Consider the following 27,178-nt stretch of genomic DNA (forward strand, 5'->3'; position numbering starts at 1 on the left):
ACTACTGCGTCATCGGCATATCTAATGTTGTTTAGATCTATCATCTAATCCAGTTTCCTCCAAGATAATTTATGAGTATGTGCAGCTTATCATGTTGTACTCTATCAAATGCCTTTTTATAGTCGATAAAACAAATATATAGCACTTAGACAGTCAATAGAGCCTCTCGGGTGCCTAAGGGCAAGGCATTGCGGAATCAAATCTTTGTCCGTGATACTTGTTCTTCGCATTTTTTATATAGGTATTCTGCAGTATATTACTTTTAAAAATGTTTTAAGTAAGTGGTTCATTAGGCTAATTATTATTCTGCCTCGCATGTTGAAATGAGAAATGAAATGAAAATGTGAAATTTTCCGAGGAAAAAACTTTCCCTGTTGAAAAAACATTCAATATGAAAAAAGTTATTGTAGTGACTCTGTTTTTCAATTGACTTACGTATTTTACATTTATTAAAAATACTAATTTTATACTCGATCTTCATTCTGAGAATTAGCATAATTCTTTTTTGGTCATTTAGATAGGCACTTACTTGTATTTCAAATAATTGCAAATTTCTTTAGTTTGAAATAAATCCTTTTGAGCAGGTAAAGAATTACGAATTGCCGTATAATACAATATTAAATAATAAACTATATCCAAATGAATGAACGTTTAGTATCTATTAATGAGAATTTACCCTAGGCAGGTAAAGAAAGGATTAACAACTGTCGTCTGTAAATACAAAGTACGATTAAGATCGAGATGTGCCGAGCCTAAGTTGCAATACATGGCATCAATGCGGTGTCGTTCAGAGAACTAAATTTAATAATAAAATATATGTACGTGCTGCCATCTATTCAAAGAACTGTTAAACGTTAGTTTAAAAATTGGCCACCTATTTTGACCATAGCGTACTAATACCCCCTTAAGCTTCGCTACAACATAGAGCTCCTTAATAATTATTATTATTACCCAAAATTACACACTTTAATGTATTAAATTTTGATTTTATTTTTCAATTCTACTTATTGCTTTAAATGCAAAGAATTTGGATTACAAAAAAGCTTGACAACATATCTCTAACAAAGAAACTTTGCCACGCAGCAGTCATGTCTGCAAAGGATGAAAAACCATATAATGTTTCCCATATAATGAACGCAAAATTTCTGTTATCCTTTGTAACATAACATGTGCAAATTTGTTAGATTTTTTTCCATTCATGTTTCCTTATAGTTTTATAAAGCATTGATATTACAATACATGGTACATTGGAATACAATAATTTTTATTTAGTTCTATTCATTTTATTACGATTTTTTATTTTATAGTATTTTTATTTATTTGTTTTGTTTTTTTTTATTTTTTAATATTTTTATTTTTAATATTTAATGTTTTTTATTTTTTAGGTGACGATGTTTTGTGCTGTGGTGAACTGGAATATTACGATAAGTCTTACGATCGTGTCAATGTTAAAAATGAGAAAGCCCTACAAAGTGTCAACAGAATTTTCCATACTGTAAGTATATTTAGCTCTGCAAGCTTTAGGGCTACAGCTTGGTCAAGTATTTCCCTCCATTTAACTTTTACCATTTATTTCATGCTCTGATTTTGTTAGTTCAGGGTTTTACTGAAATTCTTTTGTCAGATTTTTCGTATCTGTATAAGATCATGCTCAATTCTTCATTGTTTATCTCTTACATCGTCATCATAAATGGTCAACACCTAAAATTTTTCTCACCTTACTCCGATATAAATAGTTTTATTTTGTACCGAGAAATATGGAAGTTTTGATGTAAATTTGTCTTCTTGCATAGCCTTCTTGACAACAGGTAGACCTAGAAATAGCGCTATCGGGGGATGGCAAAAGACAGATTTAAATCAAAACGAAACCGTGTATTTTCTATTTTTACTAATAGACCAGTAAGGATCTGTGAAAAAACGTCTATTTTTGGATGTGAGAGGTGGCATTCGGATTTTTGCAGATAAAGTTAGGTAACACCTTCAGTAATAATAATTGACTTATGCTCCTTCTCAAATATGCCCGGAACATTAATAAAAAAATTAAAATATTTAAAAATTTCGAAAAACGTCGATTTTTTCTGCTTTTTTTGCTTATAACTTTAAAACAATTCGTTTTGGAACAAAGTCGTACAGAAATAAAATAAAGATAATTGAATTTTGTATAATATACGACTGGTCAAAAATGTCTTAACGTATTACCTTTTCTGCAATATAGCAATAAATACAAAATAAGGGGGCAAAATACGCCTGTTGTACGTTTTAACTACTTTGGTGGCACTTAGAACCTTAGTAATTCGCTTAGGAAATTCTTTGTAACATACTTAAACCGTGTACCAAATTTCATTAAAATCGACCTAATAGATTTTGCATAATAAATTTGCAATCTAAATGTTTTTAAAAAAGTTCAAATTTTTTAAAATCTTTCTGAACAAAAAGTAGACCATTTAGAAGTTGTCTAATTTTTTTATGTACATATATAGAGGTGCTCTACCTATCTAATACACTTTACAGAATTAAAATCGGATTATTTAAGGGGCCTCAGCAATGTTTTAAACTTATAAACAATTGTTTGGCTTATAAACAAATAGCTTTGTTTAATAATAAAAAAATTAATTTTTAGCAATGCAAATAATTAAAACCGGTATAGTTTGACTTAAACTTTCAAATGCTGTCAGCAGAATTGCTATTTTATTTTTTAATCAAAAGTTATTCGCGTTCAAAAATTGCAATTTTTCGATTTTTTGAAAGTTCCACTGCGTTTATCTCGAAAACTATGCATCCTACGAAAAAACTTGTAAGAACATTTTTTGCTTAGAATTACCCAAGAAATACAAAAAAATATATTATTTTGCGAAAAATCGATGTTATGTAATTCCTCAAGTTCTTTGTTTATAACAATCTTATCGACATCTTGGGTAAAATCTTGGGTAAGTCCATCTAAATAAAGGAGCCCGTAGCACACCCTCCTGGCCACAGCACTAATTTGTTTATAAGCCAAAAAATTGTTTATAATTTTAAAACATTGCTGAGGCTGCTTAAATAATCCGATTTCAATTCTGTAAAGTGTATTAGATAGGTGGAGTGCTTTTTTATATGTAAAAAAATTGACAAATGTTTGTATGTTCTAGTTTTTGTTGTGCAAGATTTTAAAAAATTTTAATTTTTAAAAAAAAGTTTAGATTGCAAAATTATTATTTAAAATCCAGTAAGTCAATTTTAATGAAATTTGGTGTACGGTTTTAGCACATTACAAAAATTTTCTAAGCGAATTCGGAAGGTTCCAAGTGTAACCTAAGTGATGGAAAATCATTGAATAAGTACAGACTTGTTTTGCCCCCTTATTTTATATTTATTGCTATTCTGCAGCAAGGGTGATAAATTAAGACATTTTTAACCAATCGCATCTGATAGAAAACTTAATTATCTTTGTTTTATTCCTATACGACTTTGTTTCAAAATGAATCGTTTTAAAGTTATAAGCATAAAAAGTAGAAAAAAAACGAAATTTTTTGAAATTTTTAAATATTTTATTTTATTTATTAATGTTCCGGGCATATTTGAGAAGGAGCATAAATCAATTATTATTAACGCAGTTATCACCTAACTTTATCCGCAAAGATCCGAATGCCACCTCTCACATCCACCTAAAAACAGATCCTTACTGGTCTATAATACCATACACTGTATTAGAGTACCTCAAATTTCGAGTATCTCGAAATTTACTTAATTTGACTTACAACAGTTTTGCACTGATAGTGCGATGTGCTCACACCAGCAACCCTTTCATCATTTTAAAAGTAAATTAATTACAAGAAAATTGTTTACCACTTTTTATGTTGACTCTAGGTTACTACTACAGACGATCCAGTTATCAGAAAATTGACAAAAACTGAAGGCAATGTATATGCTACAGATGCAATTTTGGCTACCATTATGTGTTGTACTCGTTCCAATTATTCTTGGGATATTGTTATTGAAAAAATAGGTCAGTAATGCTTAGGCACTTCTATAATTTCCAGTGGAGCAAACGTAAAATCAAAATACAATGTAAATTTTAGATGTGAAAAACGTGTAAACATGTAATCAGAAAAGGATTTTTTTAATAAAAATAATGTTTAATGTGCTTGTCGTGAGCTCTAAATTCATTGTTTTAATGACTGAAGAGTAATTTTATGTACATAATTCATTTTTTTATTTCTAAAAACAGTATACACACATGTATGTTTATTCAATATAATCCTTATACCGGGTGCTTCATTAAGAATGTCCAATCTATGAGTTGTATATTCTAGACCTCAAAACATTAAGATTTAACCCAAATCACTTAAAAAAATGTAGCTCCTTACCGAGTTACAGTGTGTTTTATTTAAAAATTTAAAAAGTATTTGTACCTATACCCTGTTTTTAAACCAGGAGGGGTAAACTCAAAAAACAGATTCACACCCAATAATGTCACTAGAAAAATCACCAAATATATCTTCTTTTTTGGTTGATGATGTCGGCCTTCGACGGTAATCCATAAATATTATATTATACTAATACGTCGCTAAAGAGTTCTAAAAACAACTGTTTTTTATATAAAAGCAGGCTAAAAATTTATGCATTAAAGGAATAACGCAGAAAACACAAACAATCACCGATATAACTTAATTAACCTATGAAATGCCAATAGTGTCAAATATTGTTCTGAAGCTATTTCCTTGTGGCATTTTTGTAATCAACTATTTTAAATTAAATTAAATTAGATGAAGTAAACTATTAGAAGATTCTTTTACTACAACAACTACATTTTTGTTTATTAATATTTTTGTATTTTGACAACGGCATTAAATTTGGACGTCGATAAAACGTTAATAAAATAATATTTTTAGTAAAATTGTGGCTTATTTCCCATTTAAAATAGCGTCGTTGTTCGGGTAAAATCTGCTATGTACCTACATTTTTCATTTTTTGGTGAAATTGAGATATGAGCACAGAAATTCTCAAAATTTAATTCTTAATACATTGGTATAATCTGCTATAGGCTATGAATAGAATTAACCAAGTTATAAACATTTGGTTAAAATCTGCTATGTGTTCAGGTGAGGTAAAATCACAGTTTTATGTCTTCCCTGTAAAATTTAGTTTTTTACACATAGCAGATTTTGCTCGCGCAACGACGATAGTTGAATAGTGTCAAAATTTCATAAATGTCAATAGTGTCAAAATTTTTAACAGTGGAGTAGACTAAACTTGCCTGAGGTTGTACCAATTACAAACATTACTGCGCGGTAAATTACTCCTATTTTGAAAACAGGGTATATAGTACTTAAAACTATTTGACATATCCTTGTCATACTTGGCAGAGAGGGCGTACCTACTAAAATACAGTCGAACCCGCTTATTGGAATAGCCTTCATGCTAATCAAAAGTATTCCTATAACTGGGATATTCTAATCAAAAGTATTCCTATAACTGGGATATTCTAATAACCGATCGTTGATGGCCTCAAATTTCTATTCCTTAAACCGGGATAGGCCTATAACCGGTATTCTAATAAGCGGGTTCGACACTTCTTCTTAGCCTTCTATCGTCCACGTTTGGACATAGGCCTCTCCCAACTCCTTCCATCGGTCTCTATCCTGAGCAACATATTTCCAATTCGTTCCGGCTACTCTTTTAATATCATCAACCCATCTCATCTGTTGTCTTCCTCTCGGTCGTTTACTTTGGTAAGGTCTCCAATGTTGTATCGTGGCATTCCAACGTTGGTCTTTTTGTCTAACAGTGTGGCCTGCAAAGCTCCATTTTAGTTTGGCAACTTTTGTTGTTATGTCCTCGACTTTTGTTTTTGATCTTACCCAGTCGCTCCTCTTTTTATCTGACAGTCGTATACCTAACATTGCTCTTTCCATAGCTCTTTCTGTTGTAGCTAGTTTATTCATATTTGCCTTGGTTAGGGTCCAGGTTTGACACCCATATGTCATGATAGGAAGGATGCACTGGTTGAACACTTTGGTCCTCAAATATTGAGGTATTTTGCGGTTCTTAAGTATCCAACCAAGTTTTCCAAATCCTGCCCATGCTAGTCTTGCTCTCCTATTAATTTCCGCACTTTGGTTTTCTTTGTCAAGTTTCAGGATTTGGCCTAGGTAGATATATTCCTGGACTTTTTCTATCTCACTGCCATTTATAGTTATGCGTCTGGGGTCATCTGTGTTTGTCATTATTTTTGTTTTCTTCATGTTCATTTTTAGACCGACGTATTGGGAGCTTCCTGCGAGTTCCTCTATCATAATTTGCAGTTCCTCGAATGAGCTCGCTATTCTACAATTATTAATAGCTTGTTCTATGGCCCACATCTCGATACTATCAAACGCCTTTTCATAGTCTATGAAGGCAAGAAATACGGGTAGTTGGTATTCATTTGCCTTCTCTATCAATGTTCTCATTGTCAGCAGATGGTCTGATGTACTATATCCTTTGCGGAAGCCAGCCTGTTCCACTGGTTGGTAATTGTCCATTTTGTAGGTCAACCGGTTGTTAATAATTCTCATGAATAGTTTGTATACTTGACTGAGCAACGATATCGGTCTATAATTCTGTAGGTCACATTTGTCCCCTTTTTTGTGTAAAAGTATTACTAGACTTTCGTTCCAGTCTTTAGGGATCTTGCTATTATGGAGACATTTATTAAATAGCTCTGTTAGTATAGGGATTGTTACTGTCTTGCTTGGTTTCAAGAGCTCGGCAATTATACCGTCCTGTCCTGGAGCTTTATTATTTTTTAGTTCTTTTAAAGCTCTTTCTATTTCGAATCCCTTTATATTTGGTAGTACTTCTGATCCCACGTTTTTTATTTTTCTTTTGACGTTGATGGCCTCAAATGGCCAACCGATCGTTGATGGCCTCAAATTTCTATTCCTTAAACCGGGATAGGCCTATAACCGGTATTCTAATAAGCGGGTTCGACACAAGATATAATATATTGTCATAGATAAATAAAGGCACAGAGGAAGAAGAAGAACCTGTAACTACTTAATTGTATCATAATTTGTATGCATAAAATTTGTCAATTTGTATTACGTTAGAATAGTTCATTTTTTAAAATTATTTAATTTTTTCATTCACCCTGTAAAATAGGTACCGATTGAAATTATCAGTATTGTATTGTTAGATATAAGTTTCTCTTTTAATAATGGTAAAATAATTCTATGAATTTTGGACAAATGTTTCAGTGCGTTTAAATTCAATAGAGAGTGCTTTAAGAACAATTCGCGGCGAAAGCGTTTGTATACGAAAGACGTTTTGTTATCGGAGTTTACCAGAACTACTTGGAGAGTCGTCATTTCCGATTTCTTAGAAAATATGAAAAGTAATGACAATTGGTAATTTGGATACAGTGAGATATGAAGAAGAGGTCGATGGGTGTTGGCCAATAGAACTGAAGGGATGTGATGGATGGAAGGGGAAGTCATCCAAGACAGTTTTTGGCAAGAGAGAAGAGGGCACAGTCTATTTGGATAGCTGAAAGGGAAATTAGTGTTGAAGGAAAAGTTAAAAGTGCCGGTCTTCGTTAATCAAATCTTTATAGGCACCGGTAAACACAAAGTACTAAGTAAAAGTTTTTTTTAAGTTAACAGTAAATTCAGTGACGACAAGAGGTAACAGCTGTACCAAGGTATTCAAACTTAGATTTCACTATATCAATATTCTCTGGTGCGTGGATTTCGATTTTCTTTGGTTTCATCGACAGACGTCTCCATAAAGACTCCAGTGTAATTGGACATAAACTTTTACATAAACAATTTCTTAATTTTTTTAAATCGACTTTTGTTGACCAGTTATAATAGTTATAATAAGTGTGTATCAATACTGGATAATTTCTAATTTAAATAATTTGCGGTATTTGTCATATTCGTTTACATTCATTTGCATAATTATTTCATAGATTGTCTGTTTTTACAGTTTATTCTATTATTAAAATTTGTGTTTAATTCTTTGGTATAATCAATTTTTCTTTAATATACGGTTATATTTTACTTTCGATTTTTATTTTTTTCCATGAGTTTTTTCTGAGTATTGGTTTTGCATTTCTGCGATTGGATGACGTAAAACCCTGAGATAATTTTATTAATTTGAGCTAGCCCAATCAAAGAGTTATTATACAGTGCGTCCATAAAGTAGCGCATAAATTCGTTATTTCGTAAACCGGCGACTTAAAGGAAAAATTACGAAACAGGTCGATTTTTATTTCTAAATTACATTTTTTTGGAATATATATCATACTAGTAACGTCATCCGTCTGGGCGTGATGACGTAATCGATGATTTTTTTAAATGAGAATAGGGGTCATGTGATAGCTTATTTGAAAGGGTATTCAATTCTCTATTCCCTAATATAAACATTAACAGAATTATTTATACAGGGTGTTCAAAAAACATTTTTTTAATTAAAATAATTGAGACAAAAAGAAGAATGTATGGCATTTATTTAATTCACAATGCGTTTTACTACTGACAGAAAACAGGAAAAAAAATTATTTGACAAATAAACATTGATTTTCGCTTAAACGAAATGTTCAAACTGGCAAGAAGCAAGTGCGGGACAGCTTTAACATTGAATTTAAGCGAAAAACAATAATTATTTGTTAAATAAACACTGTGTTTCCTGTTTTCTGACAATATTAAAACGTAATATAAATTAGATAAATTGCATACATTCTTCTTTTTGTCTCAATTATTTTAATTAAAAAAATGTTTTTTTGAACACCTTGTATAAATAATTATGTTAATGTTTATATTATGGAATAGAGAATTGAATACCCTTTCAAATGAGCTATCACATGACCCCTATTATCAATAAAAAAATTATCGATTACGTCATCACGCCCAGATGGATGACATCACTAGTATGAAATATATGCCAAAAAATCGGAAATTAAAAATAAAAATCGCTCTGTGTTGGGATTTTTCGTTAAAGTCGCCGGTTTACGAAATAATGAATTTATGCGTTACTTTATGGACGCACTGTATAATAATAATTAAAGAAAATAAAGGTAAGTGTAATTTTTAAAATGCTTACATATTATAGAAAATAAGTAGAATCAAAACAATATATAAAAGAGGCACAATACATTATTAATCAAAATAATTGTGCCGTTTCATTTTTAACTTCAAATATCTCGAAAAATAATGACTTGATCCTTACTAATCAAGAAGTCAGTTACATAGAAAGTATTGGAGGATCTAAAAATTACACTAACATAGCAATTCCGTCGCAGTGGCGTAAAATTTGGAACGAGCCAACTACATATTCACTTTTTCCTAATGTTCTGAAGCTATTTCCTTGTGGCATTTTTATAATCAACTATTGTGATTGGGAAATAAGCCACAATTAAATTGAAAAAATAATTTTATTAACTTTTCGACGCCCAAATCGAATGTCGTTGTCAAAATACAAAATATTACAACGACATCCGATTTGGGCGTCGAAAAGTTAATACAATTATTTTTTCAATTTAATTATCGCTTATTTCCCAATCAAAATAGTTGAATCACTTTTCCCTGTCGTACGCCTCAATACGATGTGTCAATGACGATATGTCAAATAGTTTTAAAGTACTGGACACAAATAGTTTTTAAATCTTTAAATAAAACACCCTGTAACTCAATACGGAGTCAAATTTTCTTAAGTGATTTGGATTAAATCTTAATATTTTGAGGTCTACCATCTACAACAACTCATAGATTTGGCATTCTCAATGGATCACCCTGTATATCGTATTTTTTACGTAAGACCTTTTTAGACTTAAGACTAAAGGAGACTATATTGAATAAAATAAAACAATTTTCTGGAAAACATGTTTTTCATTTCAAATGAGGTTACTTATCAGACAAACCATCTAGTAAATAACTATTTTCTAGATTTTATGAATATTGGGAATCTTACAAAACTGCTTCACTGTCAATCAGTTTAGTAAATTTTTCAGCAATATATTATCTAAACACTTTTTTTAGGCGACAAACTATTTTTCGACAAGAGAGACAACACAGAATTTGATTTACTGACTGTAAATGAGACATCGGTTGAGCCCCCTCAAGATGATGGCAACTCCTTAAATTCACCAAGAAATTTGGCTCTGGAAGCTACATTCATTAACCACAATTTCAGCCAACAAGTAAGTAACATATTTCCGAAAATTAAAACTTAGTCCAGTGGGATCATTTTATTCATCTCGCATGGTGAGCTACCCCAAATTTTATTGTTCTAACCTTTAGGGGTGATTAATATTAGTATAAATTTAAATCGCCGCTGACAGCCGCGTAAGTCGCCATCTTGAATTTAAATAACGGGTTCTGTTCAATATCTCCGCCAGTTTAAACTTTTTGACAACAATGGTAAGAACTGAAATTGTTGCAAATGCGATTTTTCCAGTTGCATATGGTGCATTTGGGCACTCATATGATCGGCACTCGACCGAAGTATTTTGTGGCTGATCCGCTTCTGACAAGTTCATCAGCTCTTTCATTGTCATGTATTCCGCAATGACCTGGCAATCATACTGGCAATGAACAGTCTATCGAGTGTTCGGCATTCCTATATTAGTCCACATAGCAGCTGACTATCTGTACCGGGTGTCCCAATAAGAATTGCTCTCGGCCATATCTCAGGAACCGTTTATAGTACAGCTTTGAGAAAAAAATATTTATAACAAAAGTTGCCTCGAGAAAAGCCTGGAAATTATTTTCATAATTGTAGGTCCACCGCTAGAGGGCGTAATTGAATATGTATCAAAAATTAAGAAATCAAATTTTTTATAAAATTTACCTAATGAAAGGGCACTGGAAATCCAGTCATCGTGTTCTTCATAAAATTCTGCGCATTTTTGATTTCACAAGTTTAAGTCTACCTTTGCAAATAAGAGGTGGGGGTGAGTGTGAACCTTCTTATGAAAAAATGGCTGTAAGTCCGGTTCTGCTAAATCGAATTTTGCATACTTGGTCTTGTTGAAATCAGCTCTTTTTCGTCAATGTAAGTGTCTTATTTTCGAAATAGCCTAATAAGTAATATGCAAGCTAGGAGGCGTTATTTAATTATTTTCAGAAATCTAGTTTTCTTTGGAAAATATTAAATACAAGTATGCATTTTTAATCCTGTATTACAAAATTAGACCAAATTAGCAACATAATACCGAAAACCGCATGTCGATACCTTTTTTCTATCTCGAGATATCTTAAGAAACGTGTAAATTTTAAACAGCTGTTAATGTCACCGGTAAACTAAGTTAAGGAAAAGTAGTGTGCTATGGAAAAAACAAAGAAACATTTTCCAGATGTAAACGTATATTATTAATTAAAACAACAATAAGATAAACAACACTATAAAATATAACAAAGAAATAAAAGAAACTGCTTACTTAGTGATGAACTAAATGTTCAAATTGTTGCCCATCATTTTCGATGATTTTTTTTTCAAGAGTAGATTGAACAGCAGTCTCAATTTCTGCTTTCGCAATGCTTTGAATGGCGCTTCGTATTCTCTAGATTCTAGATAATGTTTTCTCGAGTAGTGGGCCTAGCGGCAAAAATAAGATCTTCAATCCGTCCCCATAAATAAAAGTCTAAAACAGTTAAATCTGTTGCTATTCAATCTACTCTTGAAAGATTAAATGCTTGCATCGAAAATGATGGGCAACAATTTGAACATTTAGACAGTCACTAAGACTAAGTAAGTAGTTGCTTTTATTTCTTTGTTATATTTTATAGTGTTGTTTGTCTTATTGTTGTTTTAATTAATTATATACGTTTACATCTGGAAAATGTTTATTTGTTTTTTCCAGAGCACACTACTTTTCCTTAACCTCGTTTACCGGTGACAGTAACAGTTATGTTTAGAATTTATACATTTTTTAAGATATCTCGAGATATAAAAAAGGTATCGACATGCGATTTTCGGTATTATGTTGCTAATTTAGTCTAATTTTGTAATACAGGATTAAAAATGCATACTTGTATTTAATATTTTCCAAAGAAAACTAGATTTCTGAAAGTAATTAAATAATGCCGATTTCTGCAAAATTCGATTTAGCAGAACCGGACTTACAGCCATTTTTTCATAAGAAGGTTCCCACTCACCCCCACCTGTTATTTGCAAAGGTAGACTTAAACTTGTGAAATCAAATATGCGCAGAATTTTATGAAGAATATGATGATTGGATTTACCTTTTCATTAGGTAAATTTTGTAACATTTTGATTTTTTAATTTTTGATATTCAGTTACTCCCTCTAGCGGTGGACCTACAATTATGAAAATAATTTCCAGGCTTTTCCCGAGGCAACTTTTGTTATACATATTTTTTTCTCAAAGCTGTACTATAAACGGTTCCTGAGATATGGCCGAGAGCCATTCTTATTGGGACACCCGGTACATATTGATATGTTTAAGTTCGAAAATTTTCCTGTTAAATTTTCTTGAGGAATACAAGATTACGAAGTACTCAACTCAAAGAAGACCACAATAATTTTATTAAGATATTAAAGGTTAAAATATTGATCGCGTTTCGGCCCAACATGAGTCATCATCAGCAATTACAGGAAACCAAGAACTGACCTACAATACATTACCAAATTATTAATGAAAAACAACATGGAGGGACAACGTCCACCTCAGTCAAGAAACACTCACAAGAAGGACGAAGAATCGATTAGTCTCGATCAGTAAAATGCACTTACACAAATATTAAAAATTCTTTTAACGATTTACATTATTGTGTTTCAAAAATAGTGGTTGGTGAGGGAAGATGTGTTGAAAAACGTGTTCTTCTGGGGGAACCATCTTGTGAACAATATTTTTGTGTGAGAAGGTGAAGTGCCAAATCGTTCACAAGATGGTTCCTCTAGAAGAACACGTTTTCAACACATCTTTCCACCTTGACCACTATTTTTGAAACACAATAATGTAAATCTTTACAAAAATTTTTAATATGTTTGTGTACGTGAATTTTACTGATTGAACCTAATCGATTCTTCCTGTGGGTAAGTTTCTTGACTGAGGTGGACGTTGTACCTCCATGCTGTTTTTAATTAATAATTAGGTAATGTATTGTAGGCCAGTTCTTGGCATGATGACTCGTGTTGGGCTGAAACGCGTCCAATATTTTAACGATATTGAATATTTAATATTTTAATAAAATTATTGTGATTATCTTCTTTGAGTTGAATACTTCGTTACCTCTAGACCACATTTAAGAACAATAGATACTTCCTTTCAATGTCAATACAAGATTGTATAAATCTCTGCAAGAAATACAATAACTCTAATCTAATTACACTGTAGAATACTTGTGGCGAAGTTGATGTTTCTAGGGACCCTGTTAATTATCTCCAACGAGGTAACCGTAACCCTTTCTGTGAAAATAATTTGCAGAGTAATCCTATGAAGTCACATAATGCGGTCTAATGTTTTGCAGTTTCACTCTTTAATTAATCATTTACATATTTTAATGAACATTTTTTTGTAGGTACTGAAAATAGGTGCAAATGAACCACGGTACAAGTTTGATGATCCAAACCCATTCATATCAGAAGAAGAGGAGGGAGAAATTGCTAGTGTTGCTTATAGATACCGCAAGTGGGATCTTGGAGGAGGAATTGTGAGTATTAGTGTCTCTTAACATTATTTAATTCGCCAGACAATAAGTTCCACACCTAACTACGAGATGGCAACTCTAATTAATTATCACATGATATTTTGGAAGTGTCAACTTTCAAAAGCATACTGTCAAAATTTCGTGTCACTCAGATCAGATTATTATTCATCGAGTTACAGTGCTTGTAGTGACACTACTTTTGTGATTTTTATAAACAGTGGATTCAAAGCAATTTCATGCGTTGATTTATCATTGTTATTTAATGTGAAAGAAAATTATCCAAACAGAGCAGTGGCTCAAAAAGTATTACCGGCAGTATGCTCTATCGATTATAACCATCAAACAATTATTTGCTGAATTCCAACGCGGTCGTATCGACACCAATGATGCTGAGCACTCTGGAAGTCCAAATGAGGCAGTTATTCCCGAAAATTTCGAAAAAGCGCTTATGGAAAATTGCAAAGTGAATTTGCAACATATAGCTGAGTTGTCAGAGGGTAGCATTTGGGTATGAGCAACTTTTTTTTCAAATGGGTGCCATGTTTTCACACACCGGAAAAAAAGCAACAGCGAAATGTTGGCAATATTTAATCGGAATGAGTTTGCATTGATATGTCACAATGGATGAAACACGGATCCATTACTTCACTCCGGAACCAAATCGGCAGTCATCTGAGTGGATAGCATCTGGAGAAAGATGTCCAAAATGACCAAAGACTTAACGATCCGCCGGAAAGGTTATGATCTCGGTTTTTTGGGACCCGCAAGGAATTATTTTCATTGACTATTTGATTTTAATACCGAAATAGAAAAAAAAAGATCTCATTTGTTGAAGAAAAACCTGTTTTACCAAGACAATGCACTGTGTTAAAAGTGTGTGAAATCGATGGCAAAAATGCCCGAATTGGATTTTGAATTGCATTCGCATCCTCCGTATTGTCCAGATCTGAGCTCCATTGACTACCACCTTTTTTTCCCATCTAAAAAAATGTTCCATGGCAAGAGATATCGCTCCGATGAGAATAATGATAATATCGTATGGCATTTTGGCCGGGAAGATCCTTTCGGATTGTTTCGGATCGACGGCTTAATGTACCCTTCGAAGCAAGATGAACGGCTCGTATCATTTTCAGAAATGAAAATGTCATTGTCATGAAGCCAGTACCTTGCCGCTGAGATACGGCCGTTCACTCCGATGAGGAAATAATTGCCGAAACTGAAGCCTATTTTGAATGCAAAGATAAATCGTTTTACAAGGGCGGCATCGATAAATTCTGCAATCGAAAAATAAATATTATTAAGAAGGGGATCCTATAACATTCACAAGAAATAATAGGAGGAAAATATCAATACCATAATAATATATAAAAGGACTATCCGAAAAACTTAAAACAATCTTATATATAAAAATCAATTGCTGTTCGTGTGTCTCGCTAAAACTCGAGAATGGCTGGTCCGATTTGGCTAATTTTGATGTTGTATTATTTCTAGAAGTTCAGGGAAGGTTTATACAGTTTCATATAGTAATTTTAGTAGCCAACAAAATTTTTACATCTATATGTATAAAATGCTTTTTTTACAGTGTTTGTTGCCATACTCCTCCGAAACGACTTTACCGATTTTTATGAAATTTGGCAGGTATATTCGACCGGACTGGGAGTAGGTTGTTATCTATATTTCATACCCGTACGCCATAAGGGGGTTGTCCCCCTTATGTCGCATATTTTTTTCTATCTTTTCGGACAAACTTTTTTTTTTAATTTTATATGATGTGGAACGTAAAGATACATACAACCCTAAATTTTCACTTTTCTATCACTAACCGTTATTTTTTAACAGCTATTTAAATATTTTACATCTATATAAACAAAAGAAAGTCATGTTAGTTACCAACACATAACTCGAGAACGACTGAATAGATTTTTATGGAATTTTCCACGTATATTCGACCGGACAGAGAATAGGTTGTTATTTATTTTTCATATCAGTACATCATAACGGGGGCTGCCCCCCTAATATATTTTATTTTTTTGGTCAAACTGTTTTTTCTTAATTTTGTGTGATGTGGAAGGGAAAGGTAAATACAACCCTAGAGGGATAGCCGTACAATATTTGTGCCTGAGCTCTAAGTTAAAGTTGATTTCATGTAATCGAATGAACTATCTTTCAATAAAGTCGTTCCAGGGACTGGAACTCATTGGCAAGATCATTTTAAAGTCATCTACTTTAAAATGCATACTATGTCTGAATTGCCGATATGAATTAGTCAGATTAAATTCAATTATTAGAAGAATTTTTTACTAAGAAACAAACAAAGTTTATTTATATTTCGATAACGACTTCCGAAGTGGAAGTCGAAACGTCAATAAATTTCATTTTTAACTTAAACTGTGGCTTATTTCCCAATAAAATAGTAAATTGCTTTACTAGTTAGACCCGACACTTATTTGACGTAGCATTCTACTTTTAACTTACATTTAAGAACTTTTCACCTATTTGACACATCACGTTTTTTCAGACATTGGTTGCCCGTTGTGAACATGATGCCGTAGTCCAATCTCCCAACGGTGAACTCCAATTCCTTACCATTAAGGCCCTAAACGAATGGGATTCCAAACTGGCCAACGGCGTCGAATGGCGCCAAAAACTGGATACCCAACGAGGTGCCGTTCTAGCTAACGAGCTCCGCAACAACGCTTGCAAACTGGCTAAATGGACCGTCCAGGCACTTCTGGCTGGAAGCGATCAAATTAAGTTCGGTTATGTATCTCGTGCCCACGTCAGAGATAACAGCAAACATGTTATTCTAGGAACGCAACAATATAAACCACACGAATTCGCTACACAGATTAACTTGAACATGGATAACGCTTGGGGTATTTTGAGGTATGTTAAATTTTTATGACTTAAGAGAGTTTTTTAGGCCCTCTACTTTTTTATGTACGTTAAACGTAAAACGTTATACTTGTCATGCGCATTGAGTAATAAATAAGGGATAACGTTTTTACTTTATAATATTATAATAATAGGATAATCCTTTCAGAAACTACGCTCACACAGATTAACGTTAATTGACATTTAAAAAACTTTTTTCATAGTTATTATTAGTGATAGTGCAAACACTACTGACCATGGAGCATGGGGATATTAACGTTATAATTTTGACACTGCTCAGAATTTGGGTTGGTCCTCCTGTTTATTGGATTTATTGGCTATGCAACCACCGCAACGTTTGTTGATAGTCTGGGCAAATTATCGAAAAAATGTCATTTTGGGAAAAGTTATTTACCAGCTATTTTATTGCTAAAATCGAATCATAAGATTGCATATATTAGTAATATGGGGTATGACAAGTCCGCAGAAAGTGTGTTATTTTATTTATAAACAAATTAGCACTCCCAAATCTTCTTTTTTTTTTAATTAGTGTTCTGTAACTCCTAAGATTTTTCCTTTAAACCAAAAATACTCAAATAAAAATTCTCCGCAAATTAGTTCTGCAGTTTTTTTTTGATTTCCTTCAACAAAAATTTTACTCGGAAAATCCGAGTTTTCCAAAAAAATCTGCAATTTTCAATTAAAATTTTAGGAAAGTAATTATTTATCAAACATTAAATAAATTGGTGACATGAAAGATTTTTTATACCTAGTAGATTATATATCAGGAGGCCGGCGACAATCTAACCAATAGTTTATCAATAATTAAAAACTTTCGGTCGAAATAATAACCAGAAAGATTATGATACACCAGAATAACTATGATTTTCGTATAAAAAAGCTTTATTCCTATTCAACGTACTTTACAGAATTGAAATTGGACTATTTGAGCGGTTTCAGGAATGTTATAAAGAAACCATTTTTTGGCTTATAAACAAAGGGAACCCCTCAGAAAATATCAGATTAAATTAAATTAAGTTAACGCTGTTGAAAAGGCCACGGCTTCTTCTTCGAAGAAAAAAAAAATCGAATTGACTGGTTCCAGGTATAACCCGTCAAATTTGACCGGCATTTGCGACAGTTATAAACAACAGGATTTCAATCTTTGAACCATTACCTTTTTATTCCGGTTTTCATATCTTCAAGACACTCATAACAAAAACATTTATGTCACTAAGTTATTTAATTATTGATAAATAATTATTTCCCTAAAATTTTAGTTGAAAATTAAAGATTTTGTTTGGAAAGCCCGAATTTTCCGAGAATTTCCGCCGAAGGAAATCGAAAAAAATATGTATGTGCAGAATTAAATTACAGTGAATTTTTATGTGAGTGTTTTTGGTTTAACGTTAAAATCTTCTGAGTTACAGAGCAACAATCGAAACAACGATTTCGGAGCGCTAATTTGTTTATAAACCAAATAGCACACTTTCTACGGACTTTGCATAGCTATATTACTAATATATGAAAACTTAAGATTTGATTCCAGCATGTTCAGCAATAAAATAGCTGGTACATAATTTTCCTTGTTTTATACTAATTTTCCCAGATTATTACCTTACATCTTTCACGTTGTGAACATTCTCAATTATTATATCTCTAATTTAATACTATTCTATCTAATTCCTCCAAAACCAGCAAATTTCCATAAAACCCAGCCATATTAATACCTTTTGCTTTAGTTTTCCTTGCAAGAAACAAACAAAAGACATCTCCTAAACTAAACCTAACCTCTCTTTCGGCCATTCATTCATGTCCGTGTCACAATAATTTCGACTCGAAATTATAATTTCAACCACTTCTTTGGAGTCGCAATTTCGATAAGTCGCTATTTCATGACATCATTTCATTAGTTCAACTAAAATCCACAAGGCTCGCACAGTCGCATTTCAACGTCGCCATATTGATTGCGACTTGTTTTGAGCCGAAATTTGAATTAAAATCAGGGGCCAGATATATATCTGGTATATGATTAATATATGGTATTTCTTTTACTTTGATTAATTCATTTAGTAGGTCTCGGAATTTTTCTTTTGAATTTTCACTCATGTACTTTAACATTTCAGCTGTGATTTCATCTTGTCCTGGAGATTTTCCGAATTTTAATTTGTCAATGGCTTCCGTAATTTCTTCTTTTGTAGTTTGTTGCATATCCTCTCTATTTTACATCAAGTCTTCCTCTCTTATTTCTGGTTGATATTGTTTCCATTCTACTAGCTCTTCAAAGTACTGCTTCCATCTTTGCATTATCTCTTTTTCTGTAGTTAATTTACTTCCTTCTTTATCTCTTATATTTCTTAATCTAGGTGCTTTGTTTTGTCTTAGCTACTTTAAGCACCATAGAACAATTTCTGTTTATTAAAATAGTTTTCCTTCATATTGTGTCCAAAATCTTCCCAGGACTGCTTTTTGCCGTTTTTTATTTCTTGTTTAACGTCGTTTCAGGCCATTTTGTATTTTTCGTAATCGTCCTCCGATTTGGTTTTTAGATACTTTTTCCAAGCCTCTTTTTTTTTTCTTTCATTTTGCGTTGTATTTCTGCTGTCCACCATTTACTTTTCTTCGGATATTTTGTGATTTTAGCTGTTCCGCATTCTTCTCTTTCGTTCTCAATGTGATTTCTTTCTTTCATTTATAATACATACTTTGAAGTTTTAATAAAAACGTGTTTTAGGTGCATCGTGGATATTGTCATGAAGCAGAAAGATGGAAAATATTTGATCATGAAGGATCCAAATAAGCCCATGATCCGTCTCTATGATATTCCCGATAACACTTTTGAATCCGACGGGGAAACTGAATCTGACGACGATGTCCCAGAAAGCTCTACAGCATTTCCATTGTATTCCTACAGTTCTAGTTCCAAACGTTAAGAAAATTGCAGTGTTAGGTATTAATTCGATAAAAAGAGATAAACCATAAACCAAGCATATAAATCATACATAAATAACCAATTTGGGGAAACGAAGAATGGTACATACACAAATAACAACAAAAATCAAAAGGTTTATCTGTTTTTATGGAATTTCTGCTGTGGTATCTGTATTTGGTTATATTGGAATTTTTAATGAAAATGAAATTAAATATTAGATACGCAATAGGCACATGTAGTGCTATATATGTGCTATTTGATAAATAAAACTTGCATATACGTTGATGTTTGATATTTATTTAAAGAGGGAGGGGGTATGGTTTGACATTTCTATTTATTTTTTAATACTTTAAATGAAAGTGGATACCTCGAGGATACTCTGAAAATTTCAAATTGGTCGGAATAAAATTATTAAAGATACAGCATGTTGAATATACCTACCTTCGATTCACTTTGCCGTGGTTTCTCGCCAGGACCTTGATTTTTGACCCTTCGCTTCGTTATCGAACGTATTCGCTTCGTATCTGTTTAGTGTATAGATAGCGAATGATCGATAACGAAGCGAAGTGTCAAAAATCGAGGTCCAGCAGAGAGAGAGAGTTTAAGCGTAGTGAAAAATGTTTTTTTACAACTTTTCTTCTTCTCTTTTGTAGATTACTCCGCGATTGAAAAACATATTCCGATATGCATCACTTTACGATTTGACAGACAAATAAAAAGACGGAGTTGTCAAAACTTTAAATGCGTTTTTCTCAAAACTGCTTTTTCAGGCGGTTGACATTGTAGCTCAAAACCTACTCGACTTATCCACCTGAAATTTTGCATATATTTTCTTTGGACATTTCAAGTAACGCAGTCGAGATTATTGATTTTATGCATGTTTTTTTATGTATTTAGATATTTGTTTTTATGCTTACTTTTTTAAGTAATAATAAATATGTTGATTTTCACCCCTTTTTTACAAAGAATTTCGTTTTTTTTTTACTTCCGAGTGATATTAAGAACTAAAAATTATTAAAAATAAAAATTCAACAGCGTTTTAATTTTTTGTTTCACATAATCCCGTGACGAGTTCTGATGTCCACCTCAAAATCTATTTTTTTAGGTGTCTATAAAAATTTGCCACCGTTGGCTTATTTTTCAATATTCTCCTGGAACTTTTTTTTTTGCCGTAAACGCCGGAAACGCCGTAAAAATGAATGGCGCATACAATATTCCAGCTACAAAAGATCTGATGTGAATATTACGTGGCGGGAAAATGTATTTTCATTTTGATGCAAAATAAAATTTTAGTTTTATTTTAAAAGATTTTTCTATAATATTTGCTAAATTTGAAGTAAAATGCGCCACAAAAGAGTAACTTTGATGCAGTTTGAATTTTGTAACTGTTTTGTGGCGCGTTTACTTTAAACTTGGCAAATATTATGGAAAAATCTTCTAAAATAAAACTAAAATTTTATTTTCCATCAAAATGAAAATACATTTTCGCGTCACGTAATATTCATATCAGATCTTTTGTAGCTGGAATATTGTATGCGCCACTCATTTTTACGGCGTTTAGCGGTTTTTTATTCTTGTATCAGGAGTTTTTGAAAGTTTTTTTTATAAATTAAATGTATGAAGTTGAATGCAATTTTTCTCGATTACACGTTAAGCTTTATAAATGGTCGTCTTTGTCGCATGATCTCCCAAATGATCTAGTGTCCATCAAATGTACACTAGATTTTTTCTATTCGAAATAGATTGAAAAAAATTATTGGGATGGCCGGTTAATGAACTCGGATTGCCGAGTTCATTAATTTATCAAATTTAGCGTCGTAACCACTACAACTACATAAACCATTTCGGGAATAATCGTTAATTTTATTATACTTTTGTAGCTTAATAACTTCTAAACGGCTTAACCGATTTTGATCACTAAACATGAGTTTGAAACGTATTGACAAGTAATATCTGATGCATCTACGGTGAAGTATGAAAACTGAAGCTATTCCAGGAATTATTGAGCTTGAAAAACCGTTTTTCCCATAGGAAATAGATTTGATCATACTTATGAAGCCTATAACTTAAAAATTCGAATTTTCCCGGATATGAAGTAAACACCGTCAGATTCGTCTAGAGTCCTTCTACAAACGCTCAGTTATTGGCGCAATTCGTAGGGTGAAATTTTGAGTAATTGTCGAAAAACTAAAATTTTCAAAGTTTAGTCATTCAGTTTTTTGGCGACACTTAGCCGTGTGTATGTCTGATCCTGACGGCTTAGACACCATTTGAAAGCTTAACTCAACACTATTGATTTGGTGTATTTACGGTTTTCCTGTCTCTTCTTGAACCGAAGATATATACCTACCCCCAAAAAATATGCCGTTTTGTACCTACCAAGTCCTATAGCTAGGGTTACCAGATTTTATTAAGGCCAAATCCGGACAGGGCTAGTCCAGGGGGTTGTAGAAAATGTAAAATGTGAATTTGACTGTTGCTGTTGGAATCTAATATTCAACTATAATTATTATTTTTGTTAGCATTAAAGTAAATACATGCAGTCTTCAAGGGGCACGCCGACTTCTCCGAAAGCATAAGTTAATTCGATACATCTCTTGCGTAAAAGTGTCATGTTACATATGAATGTAAGAACTTTGTTAGTTCTGTGTTTGGTATTTAGTCTGTTCTAATATTTTGTAGATAAAACGTCTCTTAATTTCGTTGTATGTATTATTCTAATAATTCGGTTCGGTTAAAATAAAAATAGTTTATATCTTTTATTATCTTATATTTCTAATACATGCTACCTCACATTGTACATGTAGCTGTTTCGCTACTAAGAAACTTGTATTCTTCTTTAAGTTTGTCAGTAAAAACACATTTAAGCTTTGGCATTTTAAAAAATATATGGATACACTAAACTAATCTATTCAAAAAACTAAACTTAAATAACCTATATCAATATCTCACAGCTCGAAGACACGGTTAATTACACAGTAGTCATTACAGTAACTCAACTAGCTGTCAACCGATTATTGTCTGCTCGTGCTCGTGCGCTGTTGACAAGCAGTGCGACCAACTTAACTAGGTGCTGTGCAGAATGAAATTTCCCAGCGTTGGGCCAAGTGTTTTCCATTTTTCTAGCAAAGAAAAAATCCGGACATTTCTCATATCCGGACGCCAATCCGGACATGTCTTTCAAATCCACACTGTCCGGACGAAATCCGGACGTATGGTAACCCTACCTATAGCTGGCTTATGGGTGGTCAAAATTTAAAAACTACACCGGTTCTGACTCGGCCCTCTTCAAACACAGAAAAAAAATTCAGATCTGTTTAACTTTTCCACACACATACATACATATCCACAAACATTTTCCCTTATTTAAATAGAAATTGAGTAATATTTCTGAGCTCGGTAACTTTTGAATGGTATAACCGATTTTCTAAATTAGTCATGCGTTGGAAAGGTAATAATCAGTACTATTAGAAACCGCAAAAGTCGGACTTAAATTTTCGAAGTTTTTGGGAGTTTTGGGTACGAGAACGAAAAACAGACCCTAAAGTCAAGCGTCCACAGACCCGCATCGTACGCAACGGATTTTAGTTTGACAATCGATAATGCGATCCGTACGATGCGGATCAGTGGACGCGGTTACATAAGTTTCTGTACAAGGCAAACTAAAATCCGTTGCGTACGATGCGGGTCTGTGGACGCTTGCCTTAAATAGGAAGGACCGTAAAATCCAAACCCTTGGACCAAAATGGATGGTTGATATATGAATGGGTGAGTCTTTTCCTGAACTTTAAGATGGGAGTTGGTACAATTTTCAATTCCGTCAGATTTAGAAAATCGAAAATTTCGTGTATATATAGTGTCGCGTGTAGGGGTTGCGGGTGTGCGCCACTGGCGAGAACTGCCGTTCTCTGGTAATTGTACTTAAGATTCTTATTTAATTTAAAAATAAAATAATTGTATAATGGTTTAAAAAGCATCACAAAAAATATGCTTGAAATGTTGATTTCAAACCATACCAATACCCTTAACTCCAAAAATAAAACCCGCAGGAAACGAAACCTTTAAAAAATTTTACTTCTCGCTATTTTTCAACTGGAATATCTGGGGGAACTGAATAGAAGAGACGTACGATCTCGTATCTAAATTTTTTACTGCGTCCTGGTTTTTTATGAACATTTAAGCAAAAAACGTGACTTTTCATTCACTTAAAAATGGTGAAAAAACTACGCATTGTAGGTGAAACTATTCAACAGACGACTTTCTTGAAAATACTTACTCTTTAAAATCAGACTGTCTAAATTAAAAAAATAAATTTAAACAAAAAAGTTGCTGCAAATTAAGACCAAAAGTTCAATTATTTATCATTATTAAAATAAACAATAAAAATGATCGGTCGATTAATTTCAAAAAAAATTATATTTGTTTATCCCATTTTTGAGAGAAAACAGAATATTTTCAAGTGTATAGGCATAGGTGCTTTTAGTCCAGGGCTCATCTGTTTTGAGATGGACGTTGAGAGGTGACTCAAATTTTATTGTAGAAATTGCTTAAAAATAACTCAAATAATAATATTTGAGTTATTCTCCCACTCAAAATGGTCCGGAAAATTGTTTAAATAATCAAAATGTCAAAATATGAAGGAAAAATTCGATTTTTTTATTGGTTTTTTGAATATAACTTTAAAACTGTTCATTTCTGAGAAAAGTTGTACTGACATAAAAGTTGCGTAATTAAATTTCCTACAATAAAGAATTGGTTAAAAATTTAAAAAATAGTCATCCTTGTTGCAAAATAGCAATACTTGCCAAAAAAACCATACAAAAACAAGTATTCGCATTTTACGTTTTTTAACCATTTATGCTACACTTAGGACCTTCATATTTTACCCAGAAAAACTTTATGATATAGTAAAACAACACTGTAAATTTCATTAAGATCGGTTTAATAGATTTTGCAATCCAGCTGTCGCAAACAAAATTCATTTTTTAAAAATGTTGCAGGACAGAAAATAAAGCAAATAGTAAGTTGAATTTTTTTTTTGCTTATAGAAGTATACTGTACCTTTCATTTGCAATTTGCAAAATTAAAATCGAACAATTACCACGGCGTCAGGAAATTTTTTAAATAAACATTAATTTTTGGTGCTACGCGCAGGACAGCGGTGTTCGATTTACACAAGTTGATTTCCACCAAAATTTCTTCTAATCTTTATCTAATAGATTATTTTCTTATTCTATATTTTATTGTATTTTAATATTTTAATTCTCTAATATAAAAATAATAAACTTTTATTCTATAAGTTAAAATATATGAACAAAGAAAGTTTTTGCTATTTTGTTATTTCAAAGGATAGAGTATGTGTTTTTATTTTGCAATAAACAAATTTATTTATTTATATCGAAATGTAATAAAAATTAAAATGTATCAATCATTATCAAAGGTCATTGAAATGCCCAATCAGAGCAAACTATCTGCTGTCCTGCGCGTAGCACCAATAATTAATGTTTATTTAAAAAAATTACTGACGCCGTGGCAGTTAATCGATTTTAATTTTGCAAATTGCAAATAAAAGGTACAGTACACTTCTATACGCAAAAAAATTTCAACTTGCTATCTGCTTTATTTTCAGTCCTGTAACAATTTAAAAAAATGATTTTTTTTTGCGAAAGCTGAATTGCAAAATTTATTTTGCAAAATCTATTGAACCGATCTTAATGAAATTTACAGTATTGTTTTACTGTATCATAAAGTTGTTCTGGGTGAAATATGAAGGTCCTAAGTGTAGCAGTAAAAAAACATAAAATGCTTTTGTATAGTTTTTTCGCAATTATTGCTATTTTGCAACAAGGGTGACTATTTTTTAAATTTTTAACCAATTTTATATTGTAGGAAATTTAATTATGCAACTTTTATGTCAGTACAACTTTTCTCGGAAATGAATACTTTTAAAGTTATAATCAAAAAACGAAGAAAAAAGTCAAATTTTTCCTTCATTTTTTGACATTTTGATTATTTAAACAATGTTGCGGACCTTTTTGAGAGGGAGGATAACTCAAATATTATTATTTTAGTTATTTTCAAGCAATTTCTGCAAAAAAATTTGAGTCACCTCTCAACGTCCAAATGTACTAATATTTTTACACATCCGCCCTGGTCTATTTGTCAATATTTAGATGGACAATTTTTAGTCTCATTCTATTCGAAAGGTCTCAAATATTTATGTTTTTAAAAAAGTATATTAGTTTTTAATTGTTTAGTTCTTCCTTCTTGTTTGTAGGCTGTAAAGCCTGTTTCTTCTTCAATATTAGCCTCCTAAATTGTTTAAGTTATCGCACCATCTTTTTCTTGGTCTGCCAATACTTCTTCGTCCATTTGGTGACTTATCTCGTGCTATTCGTACTATCCTATCCTCTGCCATTCTACTAATGTGTTCGTTCCACTCCTGTTTCCGTTTTGTCACCCATCCATTTGTCTTCTACATCGCATGATCTTCTTATGTTTTCGCTTCTCTCCCTATCCAACAGATTTTTTCCTGATAATCGTCGGAGTATTTTCATTTCTGTTGTTTCTAGTATTCGTCTCGTTTTAGATGTGTCAGGTATTGTCTCCGCCGTATATGTCAATAGGTCTAATTGCTGCTTTATAAATTCTTGCTTTTGTGTCTTGTCTTAGGTGTTTGTTCTTCCAGATTGTGTCATTAAGAGATCCCGCCGCTTTACTTGCTTTTAAGCTTTGTCGTACTTTCTCTTCAACATCTCCGTAACTGGTTATATCTAAACCTTGCTTCCTGCTTTATCATTTTCCCATTAATTTCGATTTTACATCGTAGTGGGTATTTAGATGTTGTCATACATTTGGTTTTTTCTGCTGATATTATCATATTGTATTTCTTGGCTGTTGTATTGAAGATGTGTGTTAATCTTTGGAGATCGTCTTCTGTCTCGGCGATTAATGCGGCGTTGTCGTCTGCATAACATAATATTTGGATTTCTTTGTTCCCCATTCTGTAACCATGACCTTTACGTACTGCTTCTATTATTTCGTTCATTATTATATTAAAGAGCAGTGGGCTTAACGAGTCACCTTGTCTGACTCTGCTTTGTACTGGTATAAACTGCGTTAGTTTTCTATTTATCTTTGCCTGTATTCGATTATGAAAGTAGATGTTTTCAATGGTTTGTATATTGATTGGTATGTTTCTTCTATACAGTAAATGTAAGACGTCTTCGACTTGGATGCGATCGAAAGCCTTTGTCAGGTCTATAAAACAGATATGCTGGTTTATTGTACTCAATGGCCTTTTCTGTGATTTGTCTCAGTACAAATACGGCGTCTACGCAGGATCTTCCGGATCTGAATCCTTGTTGTTGATTAGGAATTTTGTGGTTAGCTTAAGTGCGGTGTTCAGTAGATTTATACCTCTATAATTTTTGTGGTCTTCTTTGTCCCCTTTCTTGAACATTTGTATCATTATGCTGTTTCTCCATGCGTCTGGTATCTTGCAGTGCAATATTAGTTTTGTATAAGTTTTGTCATCTCTAGGGTTATACTTTCTCCTCCGTATTTTAGAAGCTCGTTGGTTATTCCGTCTGGTCCTGGTTCCGTCTCTATTTTTGAGTGAATTTATGGCCATCTCTACTTCCTGAAAACTGATTTCTATTTCGTGTCTTAATTCAGGTAGGTTATTGTTTACTTACAAATAATAATTGTAAAAATGAATACGTTAAAAAATAAATACAACA

General features: G+C 32.4%; 1 protein-coding gene across 1 annotated transcript in view; it reads left to right on the forward strand.

Moving 5' to 3' along the window:
* Positions 1 to 19,721, forward strand: part of LOC114339117 (eukaryotic translation initiation factor 3 subunit D) — a 36,572-nt gene extending 16,851 nt beyond the window's left edge. The window contains exons 4-9 of the mRNA XM_028289751.2: positions 1,386 to 1,495; positions 3,847 to 3,985; positions 9,999 to 10,159; positions 13,502 to 13,633; positions 16,149 to 16,516; positions 19,239 to 19,721. Coding sequence (XP_028145552.1) covers positions 1,386 to 1,495; positions 3,847 to 3,985; positions 9,999 to 10,159; positions 13,502 to 13,633; positions 16,149 to 16,516; positions 19,239 to 19,437 — 1,109 coding nt within the window. The 3' untranslated portion in view covers positions 19,438 to 19,721. The remainder of the gene's footprint in view (positions 1 to 1,385; positions 1,496 to 3,846; positions 3,986 to 9,998; positions 10,160 to 13,501; positions 13,634 to 16,148; positions 16,517 to 19,238) is intronic.
* The last annotated feature ends 7,457 nt before the right edge of the window (positions 19,722 to 27,178 follow it).

This window comes from Diabrotica virgifera, chromosome 5 (assembly GCF_917563875.1).
Source record: "Diabrotica virgifera virgifera chromosome 5, PGI_DIABVI_V3a".
Taxonomy (NCBI): domain Eukaryota; kingdom Metazoa; phylum Arthropoda; class Insecta; order Coleoptera; family Chrysomelidae; genus Diabrotica; species Diabrotica virgifera.